The sequence below is a fragment of the Vidua macroura genome, chromosome 8 (genome assembly GCF_024509145.1).
Source record: "Vidua macroura isolate BioBank_ID:100142 chromosome 8, ASM2450914v1, whole genome shotgun sequence".
NCBI lineage: Eukaryota > Metazoa > Chordata > Aves > Passeriformes > Viduidae > Vidua > Vidua macroura.
In genome coordinates this window covers 18,481,123-18,503,840 of record NC_071578.1, presented here as the reverse complement: position 1 = coordinate 18,503,840, position 22,718 = coordinate 18,481,123, and the positions used below count along the sequence as shown (strand labels likewise).

Here is a 22,718-nt window from a genome sequence, read left to right as displayed (position 1 = left end):
GACCTCCAAACTCTGGGTGTGGGGCCACTTGCTCTGTGAGAGGGGGGATAGAGGGTTCTGGAGGAGTGCTGTGGGAGGTACTTGCCTGTTCTCTGTTAGTTTCATGATTGTAGTGCCTCGTGAAGAGAAAACAATGAAAGACATCCGCAACATTGGACTGAAAGAGAAGAACAAGCCAATCCACATCACGCTCGTTACTTCAGCAGAAATTCATTTGCTAATAAGCACTAAAAAAAATAAATCAGGTACAGGAAATTAAAGCATCATTTTAAAAAACTTTACCTTATGAATTTCTCAGCTAGGCTTTCCACAAAGGAGTAAATCTCAGTCCAATGATTTTTGACACTTCCAGATCTGCATATAAAACATAACTGATTACATTAAGCTTTTTTCGCAGTGAAATTCCTTGTTCCACTTTGAATTTTAAGTCTGGCCTACTCCATAGGTGGTTAGGGACACAAATTACATAGAGTTGTGTTGAAAGCTGTAATAAGAACCACGATGACAAAACCCACTGACTCAAAAGACAAGCAGTAAGAGGTCTGAAATGGTTTACCATAAAATTTTGAAGCAAACTCAGTAATCCTTCCATTTGCTTTTGTTCCTTTTACAGCATAAAATATAAAATTTTTCTTCTAGTTTAATTAATTTTATTTGACTTCATTAAATTATCTGCTATCAGATTATTTGCTTTCCTAGAGCACAGCTCTGCCCTTGCACCACACTAAGTCTTGACTGATCTATTCTCCCAGAATGCGGGGGAGAATGTTTCCATGAATTATTGTTTGTTTCAAAAGAGAAAGCAGTGCTCTTGCTTAATTTGCTGGAGTATGTTCTGGGCAGTCAAGCCCTGGCTCCATTATGGATTTCTTGTGAAAGCTTGGACAATTTAGTTACATGCAGAAGACTTACATGTCCATGCTGCTGCTTCCATTATACAAAACTACATTACTGGCACTCCCTGGCTTTTTTCTGCCAAGTCTAAGCAGGGACCTCCACAGTCTGATAGGACTGAGACCTCAAACAGAGCCTTGCACACAGCAACCATGGTATAAATTATCAATTTCTACCATGTTGATCTATACCTTATGCTTTCAAGACATTAAAAAGGCTACAAAGCATGAAAATCAGTGGTTTTTAAAGCCCTCCCTAGGACTGTGATGTTTGTTAAAGAATGACCCATTTGCTTTCCTTGCTTGCTGAATTTGGCTATCAGGTGTCTCAGGCAGATAAAAAGAAAGATAGATAAATGAAACAATGGCACACACACAGAATCACAGGGGCTTAGATGCAGAACTAAAAAAAAAAAAAGTTCTGAAATTCATCTACTATAAAGCAGTAGGAGTCCTCTAACTGCTGTTAGGCATTTTTCTGTGTAAACATGAGAAAAAAATTACATTTTAACAATTCTCAGTTCTACTATGGGCTTTCCAAGTGATCTTATGCCAGCCACTCCTGTCTGTCAGGCACAGAAGCCCACGTGTGCAATGCAGGATGGCACTGCCTGCCCTGCCACAGTGCTGGTGGAGTGCAGAAAGGCAAAGATAAAAGGCCAAGGACCAAAGGATTCTCCTGAGGTACATAAGCTAGAATAAACTGGCTTGTGTAACCCTGTGCTTTCATGCTGCTCTTCTGGAGAACTGGTGATTCATTCACAGAACAAACTGGTTATCAAAGAATGAAGACATTTCCAGGCAGCAAGGGAGGACAACAAAACACTGGGGACTTCTCAAACCACAGCTCTGGATCCTCTGTAGTCCCGTTTTTATGTGCTACACAACAACTTGGTTATCATTTGTGAACAGCACCAATGAAAGGTGCTGGCACTATTACCAAATTAACCCCATCAACACCTATAGCTCCTCAGGATTTTTATTAAAGTCCCACACTAAATCTCTAAATGTGATGAAGTCAAAGATTTCCTTGAATCTATCCAAGATGCATCTACTCCCAACTTTTAAAAAATTCTTTCCCCCCCCCACGAAGCTGACACTTTCAATTTCATTCTGAGCTTGCCATCTGACTTAAGTTCAACTCCTGAAATTTTCAGGGAAGTCAATTCCCCTCATAGAATAACCATAGTTTCTTACTTGGAAAATACTGACCTATTTTACATGAACTATCAAATTTCTACTGCCAGCTGCAGAGGCACTGATGCAATCCAGAAAAAAAGTAGCAGTGAATTTTCTTTCAAACTGCAACAAACCAACATTTCCAGTACCTTCTTAAGACTGTCAGAATAACTCCTTTTTTCTCCATTCTCTCTTTTTTTTTTTTTCCCTTAGAAAGGGTACAGCCAGCAAGAGAATTGCCTGTAATAAATCAGTAGGTGCCCATCCCTGAAAAGCTTGGGAGGTCTGTGTCACGGATTAGTCTTTACTGGGCTCTCAGAGTGCCCAGCTGTACATCACAGAGCTACAGCCCTGCACAGCAGAGGGTGTCCTTCACCCCCAAGAGGAATTCTGCACCCACGCGTTGCTTAGTGGCTGGGAAGTGTCAGAAGTGTCCCAATCTATCAACAGGGAGAAGTCAAGGCCAGACAAAAGTACTAGCAAGAAAAGGTTAGTTTCAAAATCCCAGAGAGGGAAGTGGTCAGCATTTAATCACTTTCCCCACACCACACTCCTCCAAGCCCAGGTGTCACCTCCCACTGCATATGGTGCCAAAATGCCATCAATGCCAGTCATGTCAAGCCTCTCATGAACACCAGTGGGAATGGCCTGGCTTATAAAGAACCTGATCTCCCTCTCACCCAAGCTTCCCTCTAAATATCCTTGTTTGTGAAGCTATTTGTAAAGGACTTTTATTTTCCATTTTGTGTGTGTGTGTGTGTGTATACACATATATACTTTGGAGGCTTCATGGGTTTGGACTGATAGTTTTGACTGTTGCCCCAGAGGCCTGACCTTGTACCACCAGCAATGGCAGTTTTAAAGGCAGATTAAACAAAAAAATATGACAATAAAATGTTTGCTAAATTATATACTAAGTTGTCAAATGTCATCAAATATGAGTTCCACTATTGACAAACAGAGCTGCCCCACACTATTGAAAATCCTGAGCCATTTCATTGCCTTTGGAACCGTATTTTCCACACTACAGAATCACTGTTATTATCAGCATAAACTAACTTGTTGCCCTTTGTGGCTGGGTCAGACTAGGAGAATAAATGAAGCCTGTCAAAGACCAGCACTGGGCACAAGCACTGGAAATGTGACACACACTCATCAGCATCTGGGACAAGCCGTGGGGAAGTGACACAGACAGGGAATGTAACGTGTCCTGTTGTGGAGGTTTGTACCAGTTGGGCCACCACGACAGCACTGTGGCTGGCTGCAAAAAAAGAAAGCCTGTGTTGCAGCCAGATGCATCTTTTAGGCTCACACCTCCGAGATTTCCTGCTTTCAGCCATCAGCTACCTGGTTCAGCTCCTCACATCAATCAAAGGCTGCCAGCACCCTGCCAGCCCTGCCCTCCTCCCTGCACTTTCCCTGCTGAGGAAGCCCAGCCAGCCTCATGTTCTCTGCAAAGCAGTGGGGCATCACGAGAGCTCTGTGGGTAGTGGCCCAAAGCTGACCAGCAGTTTGTGTACCTTTCAGAGTCAAGTGGGATGGTGAGGCTTTAGCCCTCAGAGCTCACATAATTCTCATGGTGAAGGAAAGCACACAGCAACAAATAGCTGCTGTGGAAAGCTGGAATGTTCCAGAAAGCATCTCAGAGCCTGTTTCTGCTGCTGCTTTCACTGAAGTAAACCTGGAGCGGGACCAGAGAAGTGGCAAAATTTCCCCAGGTTTATACTATGCAACTGGGACCAAATGAAGTTAAGAAAAAACCCCACAGAAGCCATCTGCCTTGAGCATGCTCCCTGCTCCATGTGCTCTGTTCCCATTACACACAAGACAAAGAGAAAAGTCAGCAAACCACAACATAGGAAAAAATGTCCTCCGGGCCACATCAGGACTGGGCTTGGAGGAGCAGCTGCTGCTGCAGCTCCTGCTGCTGCTGTTTTCCTTAATTTTATATTGCTACTGCTGGATAGGAGGGGAAAAGAGGAGGTCAGTGAGTATTTCTGGGGGTGGAAGGAAGTGATGTTATTCCAAGGCTTGATTCCACTCCTGCCAACTTTGGAGCAATTCCTTCTGGTTTAGCAGAGCTCTGTGTCAGCATAAAAACCCTGAACATGTTAAAATTGTGCCTACCCAATCTGAAGTATTTTACTGATGTTTGTGAAGACAAAGAGCAAGATATGTTGGAAACTTTGTTTTCTTTCCTAACAGGCTCCCAGCAGCAGTGGAAGCTGGAGCCTGGAGAAATGAAGCAGCACAACCCTGGCATAAGGGGTGCCACTCTCAGCCCAGTCACTTCAGCAGGCATTGAGTCTATCCTAGAGCACATGTGTTCCACAGCCACTGCTGAATTCCCTGTCAGGAGCCCATGTGGATCAACGCAATGCAATACACAGCAGTCACGTAGCTTTGCAGTGAAAGTTAAAACCCCAACACTACCCAAACAGTAAATATTTTTATTACCATATGTACACAGAGAAGGCAGCAGGACCCAGAGCCTTTCATCCCTGCTGAAAGTGACAGAGTGAAACCCCTCAAAAGCACAGAGCTGCCCCTTGTCCTGTTCCACACACACACCCCACCCCATGCCCATTTGCCTTCAGTACAGATTAGGAGAAGGCAGCAATTCCAGACATCCTGGAGCAAGTAAAATAAACATTATTACTGATGCTGGGTTTAGTCTGAATATGGTGTCAGGGACCAACAAGACCTCCTAAGTTTGTAGGTCCCTGTAAATCTCTACCCCCTTGAGCTAATGGCAGCCCTGTACATAGGCCATTGCTCACAAATGTGACACTGTTGTTATTTGGAGGGCTCTCTGTGGTCACAACCACAGTGTACAACAGAATTCTTGCACATGGCTAACAATGGCTCTGCAATAAAAGCAAACCCTGGGGCACTGAGTTTGTTGTGGTTTCAGACACGCATGCCCAAGTGTTCATCCACCCCTCTGCTCCCTTCTGAGCCACCAGAGCATTCAAAGTGACAAGAATCCTCTTCTCCCAAACAATGCATCTTCTATGCATGGAAGGGACCTTGACTGGGTGATTCATCCAGGCAAGGAAGGACTAGTTTCCATCATCTGCTCCAGAGGCAATTAGAAACAGGGGCAGAGACAGCCATTCGAGACAGTCCTTGCTTCAGAGTCCTTGTAACATTAATGGACAAGACAAGGGCTGGAATGGGGAGGGGAAGATGCAGAGAAGTGGCTGCAAAACAGGTTTTAATCCTAGGCCAGCATCTGAGTACAGGACCCAAACTACTTGAATCCAAAAGATTTCATGACCAAACCCATTAATTTCATAGCTAGCTTTTGTCCTACGGATAAAGTCTGCAGCAATATGACAGATTTGTATGAAATCATGCCTCAAACAAAACACTGCCCTTTGATCCAACAGTCATCCACCTCAGTCACAAATCCTATCCACCTGGGGCCATACTACAGCTCTTGCTAAGTCCCTCACCAACAACAGGGCACAAAGTGAAATTCAGAAGCCAAGCTCACACTGCATTCAACCACTTCAGATCTCCCTGAAAAACTCCAGGGATGCTCTGAGCAGCATCAGGGCAAGAAGACCCACTCTGAGCATCCTGGTACTCTTCAGCACAACACAGGGAGCAAAGCAGGGCATGCAATTCCAGCCGTGATACAACCCACTTAAAAAGGTGCAAATGATAGACAGGACCAGGGATGTACAACTCTTGAGCTGTTAACAACTCACAGGAGTCAAGATTAAAAGATTCAGTCCTACTACACCTCATACAAATTCACAGTTTACAACATTGAATTTGGCCTGCAAGCCCAGACAAAAGTAATGAAATTCTCTAGCACTGAACAGACAAATAAAAATCCTAGGTCAGTGGGAATCTTACGGTTTACTTCCTTGGCTCAAGCCCCAAATAAATCAGATTTAGTTACATGCATAAATAGACTGCAAATGACAAGCTGCCATGGCTTTTTCTTCCCGTTAACTGTACATGTTTTATGTCAAATAATCATTTCCCATTAGCTTTGCCTTGTGTTTCAAAAAGAATTTTTTTCTTGGACTAAAGGAACGAGAATCGGTTTTCCTGAATATTTATTTTTTTCCTGACAGAAGTCAGAGCTAGCAAAAAATATCAGACAAAATACAAACAAATAAAACCTGGTTCAAATAACATGGGTTTGGCTGAAACAGAATAAAAATTTGCTTTGGAGCATTCCAAACAATTATACCTGGTTGAAAGCAAATCATAGCACTGCTGCAATATAACCACAACAAAGAAAGATGCAAGGCAAAATACCAGCAGATTACATTTTGAAAACAAAAAAATATTGCTAACAGGCAGTTGGAGGTTATGAGAGGTGTCATGTAGATAATGTGGTCAAGTTATAAGCGAGGGAAGTCAGACAGAAAAGGAGGAAGACAGATAACCACTTTTAAATACACACAGAAATCATTGCTACCAAAGGAACAAAGCTGATACTTTTGTTCAGACAGCAACTCCTCTCAGCTGACCTGCATCAGGTTCTACATCTTACAATGAACTGAAGTCTGACTGCAGTAGGTAGATATTCTTACCTAGATGAAACAGAGTTCAGCAGTGGTTTAAAAGTCAGTCAATACTAACTTTTCAGATATAGTTAAGGTAGGTGATAGAACATGTTCATTTTTTTTGCCAGCAGTTTGATTTTCCAACCACAACAATGTTGTTTAGCCACTCGTCCCCTCCCCACACACTGTGCAAAACCAGCACACAGAATGGCAGTGGGCTCAGAGAGCACGGAGAGAGAAGCTGCAGATGTTCCTACAGGTCCAGCTCCATCCTAATGATCTTAGGCTGGGACTGCATGAGGCAGGAAAAGCAGCACAGGGCTGCAATGAGACCCTAAGGCAAAAAATATTTGCTCTGACTAGTACTTATAATTCATGAGTGCTAAATTAATTCAAATCATTGGCAAGGAAATCATTGGGGGGGGGGGGCAAATAATGTGTTTACCAAATGCTATTTGTTTGCTTTAAATCTATATTTAGGTAATATTGTGAAAAAAAACAACATATGTGGAGATCAGCAATTCCCTCTAGTTGTCTTAAAATTATAGAAGGTGACCTTAAATATCAGTTCCTGAAATGCTTTTGTTCTGAAAGCTTTTGGCAAATAAAGAAGGATCAACCTTTTTCCCTCCTGACAATTCCCACACCCACTGCCTTTTCAATGGCAAGTTGAGAAGGGGTACACAGACCTAAAAAACAAAATCAGGAAGGATATTGGACAGGGTAGCAAATTATCACCTAATCAGAGGTTGTGCTCTTTCCTACCAGCAACATTCACCTCTGGATTACAAGTGAGAGACTGGGCACGTTGTACTGATGTCTCTACCAAAGCTGCTGGTGACATGGATCCTCTTGGGAGCACAGGAGACAAAGTAAAATTGATGTGAAAGGCAATATTGTTGCAGGCCCAAAGAGGGACTATAGAGAAGTTCAGGGGGAAGATGAAGACTGAAGAAAATGTAGTTAAGCCAAACTCCCCAACATAACAGTTACAATCCAAAGAAACCAGCCAAGACTTTATCAATATATTACCGCTGCTGTGATCTGTGCTGTAGAAAAAGGAAACATTTTCCCAAGTCTGTAAAGCTCATTTTTCCTCAAAATCCAAACAACTTTTAGCAAACATCCCAAATAGGAAAAATAAGAAAACACTCCTATCTCACAGTCAAAAATAATCAAGAAATTGTTTCATATTTGGTAAATTATAACACAGATAGCTCTGCAGCTCAGACCTGTCTTGTCAAGCATTGCCAGCACCAGATATTTATGCTAAGTCCTTACTTTAAAGGGGTTTCTATTTGTTGCATTAATAAACAATCATCATGATGCTACCAGGCATTGTTATAATTAGGAAACACTGTAGGTCAGTCATCCTTTCTTCTCATCAAGTGCAATTCAATCTGATTACAAACAACAGCTGGATGTTAACAGCAAGGCAGGATGAAAGCGAGTTATTTACATTCTCAAGCACAAGTATGTCACTACAAGACTTGATGGTCAAGTAATCTAATCCCTAACAGGGCCTGCCCTCCACAGTTTGGGATAGGACAGATACAAGTTCTCTGTGCACTGGGACAACCTAAGCAAACGAAGCAACCAAAGCAAGTGAGAACTACTCAACAATCCATTATGTCTGGCTTAAAAGCTTAAGAGCTTTTTACATTGTTTAAAGGTAAAACAGAACTTTGCCATCACAAGTGACTTGATCTTACTGCATGCCATGGGGGAGTTGGGTGTACCAACTGCAATGTATACTGCCTTACTTCATGCAGAGAGTGACTTAGTTGCAAACAAAAGAATTTTTGCTGCTTTCTTATGATATTTTAAAGTCTTCCACTATGCCTCCAAACAAGCTCAGGCCTGCACAACTCATGAAGTACAAGATTCAGACAGAGCAAGATTGCAGACTCTAGGCAGCCGCCTCTGCAGCCAGCAAATGTCCTGTTCTCCCAGCTTCAAGAGATTTCCTCATTTAAGCATCCCCAGAGAGAGGGAAGTCCTAATGTAGCTCTGGCATGGTCAGCCAATTTTAAGGAGGATGATGGCTGGTCTCCCTCCCACACATGCTGCTTTTCCCTTTCACTATGCCAGCTTTTTGGGGCATCTAAGGTTTAGTGGCACTGCCCTCATCTTGCTTATCCTATGGAGTTAACATGAAGGACTTCAGTCAAATTCAGGCAGAGAAAAACTGCAAGGAAACAGCAAGTTTCTTTTTTTCTAATTGGCAGCACATATATTATACCAATAACTTCAGCAGAAGATGATCTTTTCCATCTGATGGTTGTTGCCTGCAGGATTAAATCCTCACAGACTTTGCCTGGCAGAATGAAAAGGAAAAATCATGCCCCAATAAAGTCATTGCAGTAACACACACTGCATAAGGAGAAAGGTTTGTTGTCTTGTTCCAGATTGCCTCCTACAGATCTTTCTATTGGGAAGCAAAGCAAAGCAGACAAAGTCATTTTGGTTCAGCCAGGCTGACTTTAGAGACAGGAGCTGTCATTCAGCTCACTACAGGGTCACAGGATTAAAGCCTGGTATTTTCACACAACCAAGACTTCAATCCCAGTGTTAGACAGCTAACTAAGACTGAATGCATCTAACTCCAGACTCGCAGGGTGCCAGCAAAGAGAGGCAATCCCCAAGCCATAGGCATGTACTTCGTGGTGTGTATGGCTGGGTTCTTCTGGGCTTTCTCCCACTTGAAATTACAGACAGAATTCTTCACAGATATATGTCAGTATGTATCCAATTCTATAAAAAATTGTCCACTGCATTTACAGATTTACCAGATGCTTCTGACTGGTTTCCTGCCTTCTCCCTACCTGAAATACCCTGACTGTCCTCAACATTAATGAATTCTCAACACTACCTAGAGTTCCTTCCTGATAAACGATCCCAAGACCCAGGGTGTAGCCATGAAATCAGTCCTCCCTGCCTCCATGAAGCTCCTTGTGTTGTGCCAGATGTCACAGAATACAGCTGGGATAAATACATCCTCAGCCAGCACGGGACCTGTGGCTCCCAAGATCTGGCACTCTAGTATTACACATATGGATTGTAATGGAATCTCTTTGAGACCAGAAGCAGCTTTGCCACCCCATTGTTATAGACTTGGTGGGAGCAGGGATAGATTCTAAAACCACTCAGGGGCCCAAGTAACTCTTAACACTGCTTTTACCAAAGGAGAACTCTTTGGTATAACTCTCAAAGCTCATAAAGACTCAGTTTGCAATTGAAGCTAAAGAGAATTCTCCCACTGGAACCCAAATGCATGACATTTTACTTCAACCACAACCAGGTCCAGCTTCCAGTGGACCACTGTAGTGAATGGACAGCACCTGAAACAAAATGAAAGACCTGTGGCTTGCAAAAAGAGAATACATTATTTCAGGTCCAGAGTACTGGAGAGGAACTTGCTTAGATGATCAACTTCCTACTGTTTGAAGATTAGTATCTCTGAGCAAATTGCTCTCTTCTCTGCTTTTATCTCCTCGAATACAATATGAATGTTAACTGCACAGCCAAAAAAGGGCTTTCTGAAATATTGATGGAAAAAAAGAACTCTGAAATACAGATGAAAAGTAGCATGGGGCACAGTGGAGATTGCTAGGGGTACTCAACGTCATTGTAACAAAGAAATTGTACTACAGAAGACAGAGGAGCCATACTGCTATCACCAACATTGATTTTTACAGGGAATTCAGTGTGGGAACTGGGCATAACAACAGTGCCAGTCACTTCTAGGAAGCCAGGCAGGAATGAATTTAAGAACTGACACTAGCCCCCCACAGAGCCCTTTCTAGACACAAAGGTTACTCCAGGAACAAGTTCTAAGCAAAAAAAAAAAAACCAAAAAAAAACCAAAAAAAAACCACCCAAAAAAACAAAACCAAAACCAAAACAAAAAAAAAAAGAACACCCAAAACAAACAAACAAACAAAAAAAAAAAAACCACAAAAAACCAACAAAACACCAATGAGCATGTGGTGTATTCGTGTATCTTTTAGAAAGGCAGAATGCCTTTGATCTTCAGCTTCTTTTGCTCTAAAACCAGAATCACCATTTAATGATACTTTTCCCCCTTCCTGAATACAGAAATATACATCTTGAGTGATAGTGACTTTTTGCCTCTTGCCGGCTGTACCGAGGACCTTATGGATTGATCCGTTCTCCCAGCTGGGAAATAGAGCAATGCAGACTTTATACCTGGCTTGAGGGCAAGAATCACAAAGCCTTCCATCTTTCATAATACCCTGTTACATAGGTAACCCAGACTGTATTAGATAACACAGTCATCACACGGTGGGACACTAACAATTTACTACTTGAGTTAATCCCTTGGCTTTAATCCTGTCAAGCCAGAGCAGTACACCAGAAAAAAGAGAAATTTGTACCTTCTGAAAAACACCTGTGGGTGCACCAGTTTACCACTTGCTTTGCTAGTTCTTGCTAAAACATGCCTACACAAGTGAGCTTAATCATACCCCCCCACCATATCTGAATTCAGCTGACACAGTATTAAAGAGAAGTATTTGACAACCTATTTTAATAGATGTAATTCAAACACAGGTTTAGACAACTCTGAAGAAGCTGAACAAAAACAAGTTTTATAAAACTTTGTTCTTATAAGTGAACTTGTAAAAACACAGACAAGCAGTCTGGTCTTAACTTCAGGTAAGTCTGCATGGTCCTAGCACTCCTAAGTCCCACAACTGACATCTCTGCACACAGCCCAAGTAATCACACAAAGCTCCAGGAACGATGTGGGCACTGACCAACACCCCCTCAAAACCAACACTCACAGCCCACACCCCACATGCTACAACCTGAAAGCAACCCAATTTCCCAGGTTTGCATGCACAACTAACTCAGCATAAAGGACAATGCTCCCCTAAATGCTCCACTTTGGAAATGTACAAGTTTTGGGGAGCAAAAATAAGGAACGAGCCCCACACGTCATGTTTGGCATCAGGAGAAGTCGTCCGGGAAGACGAGGGAAAGAAACAACATCCCTGCTGCTGCAAGGAGTCACTGAAGGGTGAATAAACGTTTTTAAATGCGACTGTCACTTACTTATCCAGGACGAAGTAGAGATCAAAGGCACCGTGACAGGAGCGCTGCTCTTCTTGCTCTTCCTCCTCCTCCGGCCGAGCGCAGCAGATTAGGCTCCCCATTGCCAGTAAAAAGCAGCACAAAAATGCTGCTTTCTCCACACTGCTCCAGCAACTCGCCATCTTTTCCCTTCCCTTAATTCTTCCTCCTCCCACAGTCTCTCTCTCTCTCTCTGCAAATCTTACAGGCACTTCGGAAGCACCGAGAGCAAAGGAAAAAAAAATCAAAATAAAACAAAAAAAGAGAATTCACTAACTTCAGGATCTCAGCTCAACCCTGAGAGCTCAAGGCAGCCCTGCCCGCGGGGCGCCGGACCGCTGGCTCCGGGCAGGGGGCTGAGCTCAGGCGGATGGTCCCCAAAGCCCGGTCCCCATTGCCTGCCGCCCCGGCGGCTGCCCGAGCGCTTCAGCCCGTCCCGCAAGGAGAGAAGAGGCTCCTCTCGCACGGGCCAAAGGCAGGAAGGGGCAGAGGGAGGGGAGCGGGAGGAGGGAGACAGGATCTTATGGGGGCAAGATGAACTGGGACTTTCCTGTTCCGGGATACCGATATGGCAAAGGCTGCTGCTAGCGAGGGACCGAGGTTAGGGACCACTGCCCGCCGCCGCCGGGGCACAGGGCGGGCGTTCCTCCCTCCTTCCCTCTCGGGCTGCCCTCGGGGCAGGACAGCGGGGAGCGGGGCAGGGGATTCCGCCGCCGGCGGGCAGGGAAGCCGGCCGGGGGCCAGGGCAGCCCAGCTACATTCCGGAGCATCGCTGCGCGTCCTGCTAAGCCTCTCTCCAGCAGGCTCGAGAGCGGCTGGAGCCCAGAGCAGGTCAGAGCTGAGGGGCGGCAGCGCCCAAGGCAGAAAGAAGATGCACTAGGAGATGGGCGTCGTGGCAAAAACCTGTGACAAAGGAGAGGTGGGGGCACAACGCGAGAGGGCACTTAAGAAAAATCTGTTTGCAATTGAGTGCAATTAAAAAGATTATTGTTTGGGGGCGGGGGTAGGGGCAGGTTTTCACGGCCCTCTCGTGCCACAGCAAATTGGTTCTCTTCGTGGAAATCTTGGTTTACTCACACTGGAGTCTGAACACATCCTGCAGGCGATGAGTAATGCTGAAATGAAATCTCTTAATGGAGACTTTGCACAGTAGCATAATCACTCCCCGCCTGATACACACAGGTTACAAAGCGCTGCCCTAAAGAGATTGCCCAGCTCATCTGGATGCTGTCTCCAAAGTTTGAATAATTAGTGGCTTCCAGCCGCTTCCCCCTCCCCCACACTCTTTGCAGCCCCTAATTAATGAAAAGAGCCACGGGGAGGGATGCAAGCAGAGTCACTTTGCATGACAGAGTTGGGGCTAGACATTTCTCTCTCGGGGCGAGGCTCCCATCGCGAGCCAAGGAGGAGGGAATCCATCCCCTGTGTGGTGCTGGCGCGCTGTCCCACCGAGCACAGTCCCCCGAATACCCAGCGCTCCGCCGGGGCCTTTTCACCCGGGCAGGTGCGCTATCGCAGTCCAGCCGGGAGCCGCTGTCCGTGCCAGCAGCAAAAGGTGACACCTCCTGCCCCCGACAAAGGTGGTACCCGCGGGGGCACGGCCCACCCAGGCGGGCTGGGCCCGCTGCCCTGCGGGCATGGGACGTCCGCGTTGTTTCCCCACCGCACACGGCAGGCCTGCCGTGAGTGTGCGGCTCAGTGGGGGAATAGTGGGGTGCCCCACGCAGCGACGGGCCCTTTCCCTCGGCGCAAAGCCCCTTCCCCGTGGGACCCCGCGCCCCTCCAGCAGCCTTGGCGTGCTTTGTGCGGTGTAGGCTGCCGCCCGCGAGTCTGAAATAAAGTTTGCACTTCGGGGAAGGCAACTCGATTTCAGTTGCCTGTTTCTGTGCTGGACCGAGTTCAGACACAGCCAACCGCGGCGGCGGTCGGGGACTTATCAAGGGAAGATTAAGAGGGTCCACCGGTTTTCTGCCGCTTTCCCTGGTTTAACTATGCACAGCTAAAAGCTGAATGCACTGCTTGAGCTCACCACTTGAAAGGTTTTTTGATCACTGGCCAGTTGAGACCCAGCGATTACTTAGATCATGGAGAAATAGAAAAAAACCCCACATCCTCCCTGGCGACATTCACAAAAAATGAGCAAACGGCTGCTGAGCAGCAGGAATCCCCCGCTTCCTCCCGCGCCGCCGGCCTTCGGCCTCGCCGGTGCCCACTAGTGTCCGCAGCCTGCGCGGTCCCCGGGAACCCTCGCCACCCCCTGCCCGAGGCAGCCGTCCTTCCTCGCACACACCGCAGCCTTTCAAATCAAAATAAAAATGCTGATAGCGTCAGATTCCCTCGGTGCCTCATGAATATCAGATTGTATCGTAAAATAACGCGGCAGACTTCAAGGGAGTCTCCAAAGCAAAGTAAGGCACCGCCAAGAAAAAAAAAATATTATTTTTCGATAATATGCATTGCCCTTCTCTAGGTTCTAACATATCCTCTGATTCTGCAAAGAGAGATGGCCTGCTCACCTGCCTCCTCCAAAGGGCCCGGCGAGGGGCACGTTTTAAGGCTAGGTGAGCGTATGCAAAAGCAGGGACACGGCTGAGTTCTGCCTCGGTCAGTGCTGGGCAGAAACACCTTGGGCAATGTGGTGCTGCGTCTTTGCTAGCGCCCCTTCTCTGCTCCTCCATCCCCTGAGAGGAGGGCCGGGCGCGGCGGGAGCTTGCGGGCCGCTTCTACAGAGCCAGACTCTTCTGTTTCAAACAAAACAGGTTTTCCGATGGGCCTGAGCCCCTCCTGTGGCTGTCACATCCCGGGCAGGCCTGTCCGGTCCCAAGCCCGAGCGAGGTTTGTGTGGGGTCAGGAGGGAGCGGGCAGGCAGGGCGGGCCGGGCCGGTGATTTGGACGCCCGGAGCCATTTCGTCGAGTCCTGCTCGAAGGAAAATCACACCAAGCACCAGTAGAGCTGACAGTAAGGTGCGCATCTCACCCTCGTTGGGGCATAGGTTACCTCAGCGCACCGTCTCACAGGGCTTCAAGCTCCGTAAGGCAGGTGACCTGTCTAATTGCACCTTCTGTCGCTATTTGCATGATGGCTACAAAAATTATAAACTCTTGCGATATGAAGTGCAGTGGGGATTGTACATCCCAGTTTCCTGACACCTGCATCCCAAATCGGCCGATGTTTCCCAAGCAGTATTAGGAGATGCCACCGGCACAGCTGTTCCTGGGCAGGCAGCAGGATGCAGAGCTTCCATGGCGGCTGGGCAGGTACCAAACCCCCGCTGCCCTCAACAATGCTGTTCGTTCGGCCCGAGCCGAATTTTAAGAGAGATCAGGAATTCTTGAGTTCGTCCTCTATAATCCCTGTATCACAGAACACAACGAGAGTGGTTCGCTCTCATTATTAGTGTAAGATTACTCTTCAATTGCAGCGAAAATCCATCCTTTCAAAAGCATTAAAGGGTTGACGTTTCTTTTCCTGATACAAGCCCATATTTAGATTACATGGACACTAATCAAATAACCCAGGTTATTTCATTTGTCAACATGTTCATAAAAATTTTCTACCAGGCGTTAAAGGCATTTATATGGAACGACATCTTTCAAAAGCAATGTCGCTATTCCAGATTTAGGGTATATTTGATTATGACAAGACGTTTGATGGTTTTATTTTACATACCAGCTGTGCCACAAATCGTTTCATACCTCAAAGTCCTAATTTTTTGTCCTGCGAGTATTTTCTATGAAGCAGTAGTTTCATTTTAAGCTGCTCTTGTCAATACCTGCAGCTCCTATAAAAGCCTTCTATTCAAAAGCGTTGTCAGATGATCTAAAGGACAAGTGGGAAGGCGGCTTTGGAGATGGTTTTGTTTGGTTTATTTCGGCGTGCGTGTGTGTGGTTTCCCCCCCCCCCCCCCCCCCCCCCCCGCCAACTTTGAAAGGAACTCCTCGTTTCATGGTACCGTTACAAGGGGGAATCCCGTCCACCTTCTGGCTCCCCGCGCTGCAGTCCGCAGCCGCTGCGGGACGGCTTCTGCTCGGCGAGGGCTGCGGGCCCCCGCGGGCGGGGTGGCAGCGGGTCCCGGGGGAGGGGGCCGCCTGGCTGGCGGCGGGGGTCGGGGCAGGAGCTGCGGTAGGCGTTTCCCGGGGTCTGCTCTGGGCGGGGAGCCGAGGCGGGGGAGGAGGGTGCCGGCGTGCTGGGGCGGTGCGGCGGCGGGGGGCTGCGGCGCGGCTCTTGGGGGGCCGGGCGGCCCCGGCGGTGGGGTGAGCTGAGGTGAGCTGAGGTGAGGGCTCCGCGGGCGCTTGTCCGTAGCGGGATCCTGGGAGAGGGACGGGGCGCGGCGGGACCCCCGAAGCCGCAGATCCCCCGTCCGCGGGGAGCCTGCAGCGGGACCCCCAGGTGAGCGGGGGGCGGAGGGGCCGGGCGGGGGTCTCGGCGCGGCCGCTGCCCCTGCGGAGCGCGGCGAAGCGGCAGCAGCTCCGTCCGTCCGCCCGCCGGGCTGCGCTCCCGGAGCCGCGGAGCGCTGCGCTGCCGCGGCCAGCGCGGGCCGGGCCGGGCCCTGCGCGGGGGTCCCCGAGCCGCCCCGGCGCTGCCGCACGGCCGGGACCTGCCGGGACCGGGGCCGGGCTGCCCCGGGGCCGGGAGTGGCCGGAGAGCGGGTGAGGGCACGGAGGTGACCTTTGCTGACTTGTGCCTAACCCCGGTCGTGCCGCCGCCCGCTTCGGTGCGGCAGCGAGGGGCCCCGGGCGCAGTGCCCCGAGCGGCCGGTGCCGACCCAGGGCTGCCGGGGGGCGATGCCGAGGCGGAGGGAGAGGCGGCTCCCCCTCGGCAGCCCCGCCGGCAGTCGCCCTTTTCCTCCCTCCCGGCTCTCTTCTCTCGCCGAGAACTCTCGAGCATCGCTTGCTCTTTTTATTGGTTACAGCTCTCCTCATCCTTCCAACTTCGACAGGTCATCTGAGCATCGTGGCTGTTTTAGGTACTTACGTAGGGTCTAATTGCTTTTATGAAATTGATGAACTTTGTTTAGAATAGCTCACATTGTTATTCTCTGTTTATATGTATTCCTTATAGCATGGATATCCATGTAGTAGAAATTTCTTAATTAAGTTACAAGTGTTTAAAGTGACAGCTGCTATTGTTGTCACTTTAAAATGTCACATTGATCTTTAAATTTGCAAATCTTTGCATTAAAAGGTTTCTGTAGAAATTCAATCCACTGAAAATGTTTGAAGCATTTTAATGACTTTTTGACTTTTTTTCTGAGAACTGACAGCTACTAGTTGAAAGAAATGTCAATAGAAACTTGACAGAAGATCAGATTTTTAATAGTTTTGTATTTTTAGTATAGTTGTTTTCAAATAAAAAGCAGTTGCAGTCATGCATGAAATTCAGAATTTAATAATAAATTATGTCTCAGGAGTTTTCCCTTGTTTTTGGCTTTAAAAAATGCAAAAAGTAGCACTTGACGGCTTTTGTTACCATGTATTAAGTATAACTGGTATAGAGGAATTTCTTTTGGCAGTAGGGTGATTAAATTTGTGGTTTTTAATGTATAAAACTACACCAAAGCATAAGCTGTTATTTGAGAATGCAATTCTTTTTTTGTATTAAACCATTTTCCAGTATTTCAAAGCAAAGTAAAGCTGCCTTATGGAACTCTACAGAGATATCATTTTATAGAGAAAACAGTTTTGTAGCCATAGAAATACTAATGTAAAGTCAAAATATTTAGATCCTGTTAACTGAACGTAATATAACCAGATGAGAAAGTACAAAAATAAATTGCGTGTAAGAATTACAGAGTGTACCAAAGATTTTGCAAAAGAAATCAGTTGGCTAAATCCTAGTATTTACAGATGGATATTTCCATGTCTGTAATGCTGTGATGCTGGTAATATAATTTTCCTGCAGCACAGTCTTACGTTACCTGAAATTGCTATTGATAAACACCAGGTCAAAGAACAAAATATTTTGTTGGAAAACAAACTGTTTTAGGTAAGATCTATTTTAATTTACAAAATCACTTTCAATTAAAAGGTTTCATTGTAGTGAAAAATAGCTTATTTATGTTGCTTCCCAGAATTTCACCTTGCAAAGTGTCCTTCAGCTCTGTCACTTGCTCTTATTGGAGTTGACATCATGTAGTAAGTTTAGCACAAATGTAAGTAAGATTAATGTAAGTTAATGCCACTTAATACTGTTGAAGAAATCTTCAGCATCAGCCATGTGGAAATAATGGATCTTTGTTTAAAAATATTTCTTTTTAAATACAAATGAGGAACATGAAAAATCACAAAAAAATAAACGGGTGTATGTATGGCTATATGTTAAGCTGTGAATGCATGTAGGTTTATATATATATATATACATATATATGTTTCCATCTTTTTGTATGTGCTTTCACACCACATGTATATGCTTTTCAGTCAGAAAGAAACATTTCAGCAGATACTCCTTTTTTTTTTAAAGCTGCCAAAATCAATAGCAGGACTCTTAAATAGGAGCATAACTTAATAGATCTTTAAATTCAACCAGATAATGTAACTTTAAAAATTTTATGAAAAAGACACATCAATGTGGATTGTATGAAGAGGGAAGATAAATATTTATGACTGTTTTCACCCATTTTGGTTCAGTCTGTTTGTGTTTGGTTCAGCCTGTTTGTGCTTGATTCATGCTGTTTGTGTTTGGATCATGTTGTTTGGTTGGCTCTTGTTTCTCCATTTTCTGTGGCTACATACAGGGAATGGTGGTTTTGTCTGCATGGACGCCTGGGTGAAGGAACAAATGCACAGATCTATGTGAGAACAAATGGGTTAGCACAGATTATTGTGATCAGTGCTGCTGTTTATGTGAATCAAGGATTTTGCTGAAAGTAGGCACACACATCTGTGTGACAAGTAACTTTCTTACACTGAGTGACAGATGAATAGTTGCCTTCTTTGTTCCCCCTCTCATGGAATAACATTTGCTTTCTGTTCTTTTTGGATGTCCCTGTAAAATTTAAACTTCCTGTGATGTTTCAGAGCATTATGTCAATTGCTGAATGGTGAACAATGCCAGAGCAGCAGGTGCAAAACCTGCTGGTCTCTGAGGTGACCACCAGCACAATTCAGACCTGGATATCGTAGCTGAAATGCATCCATACAGTGTATGGCATGTACAGCTGTATATGCAGTTGAAATAACGTTTGATAATCCTCAGTCCTGGCTGAAAAATTTAAACATGCTCCCTTTATCCTACAGAAAACCATTTTTTTCCTTTATCCTAGAGAAACCCTGGGTTTTAGGTCTTAGGCCTTGAAACCACAAGAGTGAAGTGGTGGATAAATGCACTGCTTCATTAAATAGAACAGCTGTAAGCCAGTGAAGAGTCAGCCCTTCACACAAAAATAAAGTCTTTGAAAGCCAGTAGACTATGGAGCTGTAGTCATCTCCTCTTCATGCACAGGTGGATTGTCTGATTTATGAGTGACTTGTACAACTCAGCACCATCCAACAGGGTCCATTAGATCAGACACAGTGCCAGACAGAAACATTCCTTCTCTCCTTGGGACCAACCCAACTGGAAAAGAATATTGATATTTCATGCATCATGAAACCAAACTCCTAGATCTAGTCTGTTTGAACCACCGGGAATGCAGAAAATAAATGTACTTCATCTTTTCCAATGAATGCAGCATGGTATTACTGTTGCTCATTGTCCAGTTTGAAATATCAAGAGTTCCCCAGTACCTGCACTGCATCTCTTATAGTTGAGCACGGGAAGAGATGGAACAGAGGCCTCAGTGGCCCTGTTGTTCATGTTCTGCCAGATTCAAAACCTCCAGCTAAATCCAAGGAGGCTTCATGTGGAACTGTTCAGATACTGTTGCATCACACATCCCAACAAGGGAGTATTAACCAGGCTTTCCAGCTGTGTGGGATAGCCCATTCCTTTCCTACCTACCACATTTCTGTCCATGAAAGAGAGTGGAAGTAGAAATAGGGGTTCAGTGTGGAAATTCCAAAAACTATAGGGAAGTTTGGTGCTGGGCTGCCATTTGAGAGCCAGTGGAGTGAGAGTATGTGCATCTGCTGGGACTTGTTCAAATCTCAGTTATTTTCTCATCAAACTAAATGTGATGCTCAATCCCAGGCATTTTGTTCCTGGACATTGGGTAAAGACTGGAAATTGCATCCTTGTGGCGATCTTGGAGATGTGATGTAATCTTCATCTGCTTTGGAGAGGGAGGTCTGCGTGTCTGTGTGTCAGCTACCATGCATCAGGTGAGAGGCCACTTCAACTTCCCTATTCTCACAGAAAAGAAGAAGAAGAAACCTGAAAGCTTTTCTTTCAGTTTCCACTTCCAAACGGTTCCTGTGTGTCACAAGACTTCTTGAAAGCAAATGTGGAACTTGAGGTATTTGTTCATTTCCAAGCAGGTATTTTATCTCTGTCTTCTTCATTATTCCTATAGAAGTTTGAGAGATTGTTCATAATAAAAAGATTTGGCAGTTTCATGATTCACTAGGCTGGGTATTCAGCCAAGATATAATGATGGTTCATCAAGGGCTGTCAGCTTACGTCGCATGTACTGGGGATTTCAGAGGATGGAGGACAATCTGAAGACCACACAGCCTTAAAATAGTAAGAACTGGAGAGCTGCTCCCTGAAGGTTTCGAGATGATACAATAACAAAGTGGTGAGCACCCCATAAACTTGAAGGTCTCTAATTCACAATAAAACCTCCATAAGGGCCCAGTTTCTAAAAGCTCAAACTAGACACCAAACTCCACACCCTGAGCTGCCTCCTGATCATTCCAGAGGAATCTAGGCAGTGAGTTTTCCTATTTCTACTCATAATTTTTAGGTACTTGTCAGGTTAGAGTTGTGTGGCTGCTGTACAGAGAAGTGTGAAGAAAGAAAGCTGGGGAAGTCTGGAATGCCAAGGAAAGACCATTTCCGTGCATCAGTTTGTTCAGTCCCAATTTTATTCCAAATTTCTTTCGTGTGTTAAGAATCCTCAGTTCCTTATAACAACAGAAAATATTAAATGCTGCAGACAGAGCCACTCTGTCTGCATCAGCTCAATTCCTTTATTATCTGTAGTTTATTGTGCATGACACTGCACGTCTGATCATGGATTCCTCAGACTGACAGACCTGCTATTGAAATCAAAGGCAGATTTGGCAGCAGCCAAAGGACTGCACTGGCACAGTCACAGGTTGTGTGCTTCAGGGAAAATGCCATCATACGAGCAGAAAGGAGTAAAAGGTGAAGGAAATGATGGCTCCAGTATTTAATATTTCTGTTTCCTTTTTTTTTTTTTTTTTTTCTCTTTCAGTTTTGTTATGTGGGAAATGCAGAGCTACAACCCTGCTCTGGAGAAAGTCTGGACTAGATACAGAAATGGTTGGGAGGACTGTGGGATGATGCTTTCCAGGATCAAATACTTTCAATTATTTTTTAAGAGTATCTTCTGTGCCATTTTTTTTTCAAATAGGATAATTGCTTTGAAAGTGATATAATTATATGCAAATTAATTTACAGTTAAAATGAACGTAAAGGTGAAATAGAAGTAGCTATTGACAATTTTAAAAATCAAATTAATTTTAGAGAAACAGTTTTTATTACCTGCTTCTGTTTTTGATTGTGAAGAGCTGAACTAGCTAAATAAGTTCTGGCTGAAATGGTTCCCCTCTTGCAAATATGATTAATTTTTTTCCCTCCCACTTGCATAGTTGATCATAATGCTAAGCAGGGCTACCAGTTGGTAGCCACTTCATGGCCACTAAGAAGCTCCAAACAATGCCACAGTTCAATGTGGTTACTGTGGGAAGGAGAATCGGGTCAAGTCCTCTGAAAATAGAATTCAGGGGAGTCCTTGCTCAAATCAGTGCTTATACGTTTGGGAATTTCCAGACATTTCTTGGGAGAGCTTGCAGTGACATCTGAAGGCCATGCAGTAGAAAACCAGGGATCTGAAAATTCCTTTCTTTTCCTCTCTGGTAGCATGTTGTTCTCATGAGGTACGGGAGCTGTGTAAACATATTTCAGGAAGGTAGAAGTTGTAACCCTAATTAGTTAATGGGATGCCATACAGGTGCTGGGAAATGGGGAGAGACTAGGAGAAGGCTAGCTTTAGAGTTCCAGCTTGGAAGAACACTCAGGAAACCAAAAGTTGACTAGCAATTTGTGTGCTGCTCTGGAGGCAAGTAGGCTGGGGGCATTTGCTGCAAGCACCATATATTTCATGTGCTTTTTGATGGAACATCCAGAATTGCATAATCCATAGGGAGATGCCTGCCCATAGGTCCTTGTTCTTTGACAGATCTGTCACACTTCTCAGAAATCAAGATGCAAAATCCATCACTTAGGGACATGGTATACGTGTATCAGATACTGTCTAGGGGATGGAGAGTCTGTTAAACAGCAAGTCCCTAAACTCATCCATATGAAGAATTCACATCTGTGACAGATAGAATATGGAGAGTACCCATGGTCTATCAGGTGATCTGAGTCTAATGTCCTACTAAAGCACTATAAATATTCATTTTATTTCAGCCTCTCAGAGACGTCTGTGGGTGATCCCAGAGGGATAGGAACTGCTTATGCAGAACCTGAGTGGGAACAGCAAGACCATGTTGTATGGGGGAGATCCTGGGAAGCAAAGGCACTCCCAGCACTGGCAGTTTGAGGCAAGCATATCATTGCCTGCATGATGTGGAGCTGAAGATCTGACCTTCACAATGAAGCCTATGGTAGAGTTCTGAAAACTTTGTTACAGAGTAGAAGAAGAGTGAATGATTAAGTCCCATGTACAATGGCTAGTGAATCTTTAAGAAACGAAGGCACAGCAGATTTATTGCTCATTAAAGGAGTTAGCCAAAAGGTGGAAATCAATGACATTAAGACAAGAGTAATCAGTTGGGTGAAGTCATGGGGAATTCTCTGTTACAAGAATTTTCTCTTTTATTCACTCACTGGGAAGAATGTGAGTGATTCACCTACTTCAGCCTGTCAAATTAAAATGGCAGGCATTCTAGTATA

General features: G+C 45.2%; 2 protein-coding genes across 2 annotated transcripts in view; both read right to left on the bottom strand.

Annotated features, from left to right (window-relative positions):
- ANTXRL (ANTXR like) overlaps positions 1-12,050 on the bottom strand; it is a 56,279-nt gene extending 44,229 nt beyond the window's left edge. The window contains exons 1-3 of the mRNA XM_053984203.1: positions 11,678-12,050; positions 283-354; positions 86-157 (exon numbers count right to left, since the gene is read on the bottom strand). Of these exons, the coding sequence (XP_053840178.1) occupies positions 86-157; positions 283-354; positions 11,678-11,838 (305 nt within the window). The 5' untranslated portion in view covers positions 11,839-12,050. The remainder of the gene's footprint in view (positions 1-85; positions 158-282; positions 355-11,677) is intronic.
- A 3,600-nt stretch (positions 12,051-15,650) lies between these two features.
- On the bottom strand, positions 15,651-16,583 carry LOC128810868 (proline-rich protein 2-like). The gene has a single exon (XM_053984014.1). The coding sequence runs from the start codon at positions 16,581-16,583 to the stop codon at positions 15,651-15,653; it is 933 nt and encodes a 310-aa protein (XP_053839989.1).
- Positions 16,584-22,718: the final 6,135 nt, after the last annotated feature.

Coding starts and splice junctions, on each gene's coding strand:
- LOC128810868 (XM_053984014.1), bottom strand. CDS start 16,583: ATGCTCGAGAGTTCTCGGCGAGAGAAGAGAGCCGGGAGGGAGGAAAAG.